Source organism: Triticum aestivum, chromosome 7D (assembly GCF_018294505.1).
Source record: "Triticum aestivum cultivar Chinese Spring chromosome 7D, IWGSC CS RefSeq v2.1, whole genome shotgun sequence".
Classification (NCBI taxonomy): domain Eukaryota; kingdom Viridiplantae; phylum Streptophyta; class Magnoliopsida; order Poales; family Poaceae; genus Triticum; species Triticum aestivum.
In genome coordinates, this window is record NC_057814.1 from 625,757,970 (window position 1) to 625,763,153 (window position 5,184).

At 44.8% G+C, this 5,184-nt stretch overlaps 1 protein-coding gene across 1 annotated transcript; it reads right to left on the reverse strand.

The window, feature by feature from the left end:
- Positions 1–1,331: 1,331 nt before the first annotated feature.
- On the reverse strand, positions 1,332–1,846 carry LOC123164132 (zinc finger protein 2-like). The gene has a single exon (XM_044581556.1). The coding sequence runs from the start codon at positions 1,813–1,815 to the stop codon at positions 1,450–1,452; it is 366 nt and encodes a 121-aa protein (XP_044437491.1). The 5' UTR covers positions 1,816–1,846; the 3' UTR covers positions 1,332–1,449.
- Between the last annotated feature and the right edge of the window lie 3,338 nt (positions 1,847–5,184).

Below are 5,184 nucleotides of genomic sequence, written 5' to 3' on the forward strand. Positions count from 1 at the left end.
TTTTGTACATGTTTTGGCACTCGCTGCCATCCAAAACCCTTGCCCCTAATAGGTTATACATGTTTTGTAGTCCGTCCGTCTCATAATGTAGGACGTTTTTTAACACTACACTCTAGGCAATAAGAATAACTGTATAAGAAACCACATTCCGAGACTATTTCTTATGAAACTATTTTGAAAAGTCAGATGATAAAGTCCACTGGTATTTCCAGTGCAAGCTCAGCGGAGATGGGTTTCCCATTATTTTACGACCTTGGGTGAAAAATTTATCCACAAAGAATATGCGTTGACATAAATATCATCAATTGATGCTCGACCCCGCGTGACTCATGCCCCCGTGTCACCGCTCGCCTAGGCGACTCCGGCGGACACTCGAACCCTAGCTACTGAGGCCGCCGCAGTTTCCCTTCCTCCCTCCATTCATGCATTGGTTGATTATACATTGGGAACAAAAAAATTGAAATAATTTAACATGGACAAAGCTATGTTTGCATGTTCCCAAGACAATGACCCTTACAAATTGGAAAATTCAGATTTTTGAGATAGGCCATCAAAATTGGAAAGGAGCGAATACTTCAATATGTTGAGGACACTACTCTTTATGGAACAGGATTTGAAGCAATAAAACTAATGTATAGCATATTATAATTTTCTTTGACGCCATTCATGTCCTAAAAAAAACTTTCTCAAGAGTTCGCTTTTTGGTTGAGGTCTGGGCTCGTTTCCATTCAAATACCTCTGCATTCCAATTTATCATTGGATACAAAAATGAGATTAAAGAAGATCATTAGTTTGTATAGATTGAGATATGTTTTACCGGTTGGAGGTCCAAAAACAGAGGTGAGCTACACCCCAATTTCATGATGTTTTTATACTCCCTCCGTTTTTATTTACTCGACATATTAGTTTTAATCAAAGTCAAACTTTGTAAAGTTTGATAAAGTTTATAGACAACAATATTAACATATACAGTAACAAATCAATACCATTAGATTCATTATTGAATACACTTTCACATCATATAGATTTGCTATTGTAAATGTTCATAATTTTATACTATAAACTTGGTCAAACTTTATGATGTTTCACTTCAGTCGGATCTAATATGCAGAGTAAATAAAAACAGAGGGAGTATTAGACCTCCCTAATGGGCTATAAGGATTTAGATCTGTGAAGATCTGGATTTTTCTGCAATGTGATTAGCATGTGAAGGCATACAAACCGGTGAAATGAAGAGTTTTGTGTTATTTCAATGACCTTATAAACAAAATCAACTAGAAGAGCCAATGAATCTAACAAAATCAACTAGATTGAAAGAAAACGGGTGACCAAATTGTTGCTATAGGAAGGTAAAACATTATTTTTCCAAACCAAAGTAGCTAAATTCTGACTTACCTAGGAGGAAATAACACAAATCCTCGTATATTAGAAGATCGTTAGAGGGATCGCTTATAGCCGGAGAGACAAGTCCACCTCGTCGTCGTCGCCACACTTGGACGAGCTCCCGCCCTGCTTGCCCTCTGCAGGCTCGGACATCCCAGTAGCAGTAGCAGCATGCCTCCCCGCCTTCCTTGACCTTGATTCCTGTGTGCGGGTGGCTGCCGCAGCAGCTTCTCGCCGGCGCTTGGCGACGGCACGCTCTTGCTTGTGCGCGTTCTGGTGGCCGCCGAGCGCCTGCGAGCTGCGGAACTTGCGGTCGCAGTGGACGCAGAGGAAGAAGCCGTCTGGTGCGCCAGACGCCGGCGCCTCGGTGGCCAGGGTAAGCTCAAGGCTGAGCTCATCGTCTTGTGCGCTGCCGTTGCTCGCTCGTTCCATAGTGCTTGCTCCTGGCTGGTCTATGGCCGGATCTCGTATATGGTTTGTGTGTGTGTGTGTGTGTGTGTTGTGTAAGCTTAGCTAGGTTCAAATCTAGAGAGGACAACACGCCAAGCACACAACGCGACGGCGGGGTGCGGTGCCAATTACACGTGGCACTGTTCTCCACCGTGAGGTGCGGTCTAGTCGGGATTGAGGCCCTAGCTAGTTTTGTACACACGCAGTATTAACCCCTGCAGATTATATTTAACACTAAAAAGATGAAATGCGTGGAAGGCCAGGCCCTGTCGAGATTCCATCGGTCTCGAGAAAATGAGCAACTCGCCAGGTTACTTGGGTAGTACCGTTATCATTCTGTACAATTTATGCCCCTTTTGTAACAAAGGGAATTCATAGGAGTATTATAGTATTTATTTAGCATTTGCTCGAAACAAAGTAATCGCTGACCAAGATTCCAATGAAATTACTTATGGGGCCGTGTTTATCTAAGCACCATTTATGACAAGTTGGAGATTTATCGTGCAAGTAAACCCAACTACTCCTACTTGGCTGTGGTGTTGGGCTTAGCTTTACCTAATATTAAAGGATGGAGCCTTTCATAGTTCTTCATCCGTCATCCTTTTATATCCGTTGATTTTATGTTAATCATAAAGATTGACGTTTGAGATTTAAATCTTTTTTTACCCCTACTAATAATGGAAAGTGGAGAAAACGATTCGGTGTGTATTTTCTTCCTCTGTCTTCACGTGCCGAGCCTTGAAGGATTGACAGAAAAAAAAAAGATTCTCCAATCAAGTCCGGGTTCGATGTAAATAAGAAACGCAGAAAGAAGAGACTCCTCTGCATGATTACAATCGAGTTAATTACAGGACAATCCTGGGCAGGTCTCTTTTCGGTCGCTCGATTCGATGGGGTTCGAACTACATTTCGGACGGCTGTACCAGGTTGGCTTCTTCTCCAAGCGGGGAATAGACCTACGCGGATGTGAGCAGAGCCGTGGAACCCGACTATGGGCAGTCCCCGACAGCGTCGTCCTCACCACCGAGCATGGTGGGCGCGCACCACCACAAAGCGGACTGCAGCAACCCGCCGCAGCCCGCAGGGTCGAGGGAGCCGAGCCTTGGAACACGACAATGGGCACACCTGGACAGCGTTGTCCTCTCCCCACCGCCGAGCCCGCACACGTGCGACCACCAAGCGGCCTCCAGCAGCCCGCCGCGGGTCGATTTCCCATCGCTCCAACCCTCTCGGCATGGTCACCCCGTTCGCCGTTGCCGGCACCTCCATTACGTTGTGTCGTCGGCCTCCACTGCTCGGCGCCCTCCAATGGATAGCATTACTCCCGCTCCACCTCCAGCTCTTCTCCTCTTTTCCTCTGGCCTTCCAGTTCCTTCCATCCGCACAACACTAGGGGACGTGAGATCCCAGTGTGAGTATTGATTGATTTAATCTTTGTGTGTAAACTTTCAAGCAAGCATCTCCCAATCCCTGTCTAATATTCTAAACTTGAGCAGATTTCGACAGACGATCTTGACATTGGGTAACGGCAACCTGGACGGACCTCTATCCTCTATCGAGGCTAATTTCCTTCTGATCTGCGCCCTGTCCATCTCCTTTTTTTGCAAGATCGTGGTGGAGAGAGCGTGTGCTGTCCGGCGAAGAAGAAAGGTCACCGTTGTGGGGAGGAAAGGATGCACTGGGAAGGAAAGGATGCAGCCGAGGCGAGCAACCGCCCTGGTGTGCGTGGTGGAGCCGATGAAGGTGGCTGCTACTGTTGTCGCTGCTGCGCTTCCATCAGATGGAGCAGCAAGTTCTTGCTGATGCGCTGCTGAGGGATACAGAGAGAGAGAGAGAGAGGCGGATAGCTGTGAGAAGAGAGAGATGAGATAAGATTAGTTTATTCTATCTCCTGATGTTGCTGATGCAGTTCGTTTCTGCTGTGCAGATGAGAGATGGAGAGAGAGATTGTGTTGTGTACTGCTTGCCCATGTAATATTTATGTATGATTGATTTGTTTATTTATTTTTACCACAGGCGCAATGATGATACGATACATGGATTTATTGAGTGACAAATACAATCACACTGATGTACATTTGAAGGGGCTGAGGTATACGCCAAAGTTAATGTTAATTTTAATTCATATTAGCCTTTTTTTAGGGAAGGCCATTCATATTAGCCTTTTTGATTGCATGCTCTATGTCGTGTTAGAGGATTTTAATGGGGCCTTTTAATGGACCGAAGGGATGCAGTGGTGTTGATAGTGGCTAGGTGATATTTGCACACAAGTCATGTTGTGAGATGATGCATTGGCTCGAGTCCTTCTTCCCGGCAAAGATCCTCAACTCAAGTAATCCCCGCCTTCGTTATTTGTAAACATGTTTATTTAGTTGTATTTCTGGAACACACACTTAATCATAAATATATCTTTCGTTTACTACATCGTAAACTATGTCTAGGTAACTAACTGATTCATGACAAGTGTTGTTTACTCCGTACTGAAGCACGAGCTTTCTGCTATAAATATACACGTACAAACTCCTTAATCTCCCCGTGAAGCTGAGATATGTGCCAAAGTTAATGTTAACTCATATCAGCCTTTTGATTGCATGCTCTATGTTGTGTTAGAGGACTTTAATGGACCGCGGGGATGTGGTGACGTTGATAGTGGTCCAGGAGATATTTGCACGCAAGTCACGCCATGAGCTGATGCATTGACTAGACTCCTTCCTCCCGGCGACGATCCTCATCTCAACTAATTCCCACCTTCGTTATTTTTAAACATGTTTTATTTAGTTCTATTTCCGGAACACTCACTTAATCCTAAATGTCTTGGAACATACACTTAATCATAAATATGTCTTTCTTTTACTACATCCTAAACTATGTCTAGGTAACCAACTGATTCATAACAATTCTCTTGCTTACTCCATACCGAAGCACAAATATATTTTTATAAATATATATGTAGAAACTCCATAATCTCCCCATACGCTTGTACTTGTGAATTATAATGATATTTTGATCAGTCTCTTCAGTGTCTCAATATATAAGTTGTTGTTTTGTGGCAAAACATGTCCACATACTCTTGATGCAGGCTACTCCCTCCGTCCCACACTAGTAGGAAAAGGGGCTTTTACCCCGGTTCATAAGGGCCTTTAGTCCCGGTTCAGGAACCGGGACTAAAGGGTCGTTACTAATGCCCTAGCCTTTTAGTCCCGGTTCTTACACGAACCGGGACTAAAGGCCGTCCACGTGGCCGGTGCGGGGAGCCCAGGCAGGAGGGCCTTTGGTCCCGGTTGGTGCCACCAACCGGGACCAATAGGCATCCACGCGTCAGCACCTGGCAGGAGCTGAGGTTTTTGTTTT

Bases quoted from the DNA above. Each gene is read 5' to 3' on its own strand.
- LOC123164132 (XM_044581556.1), bottom strand. From the start codon at position 1,815: ATGGAACGAGCGAGCAACGGCAGCGCACAAGACGATGAGCTCAGCCTT.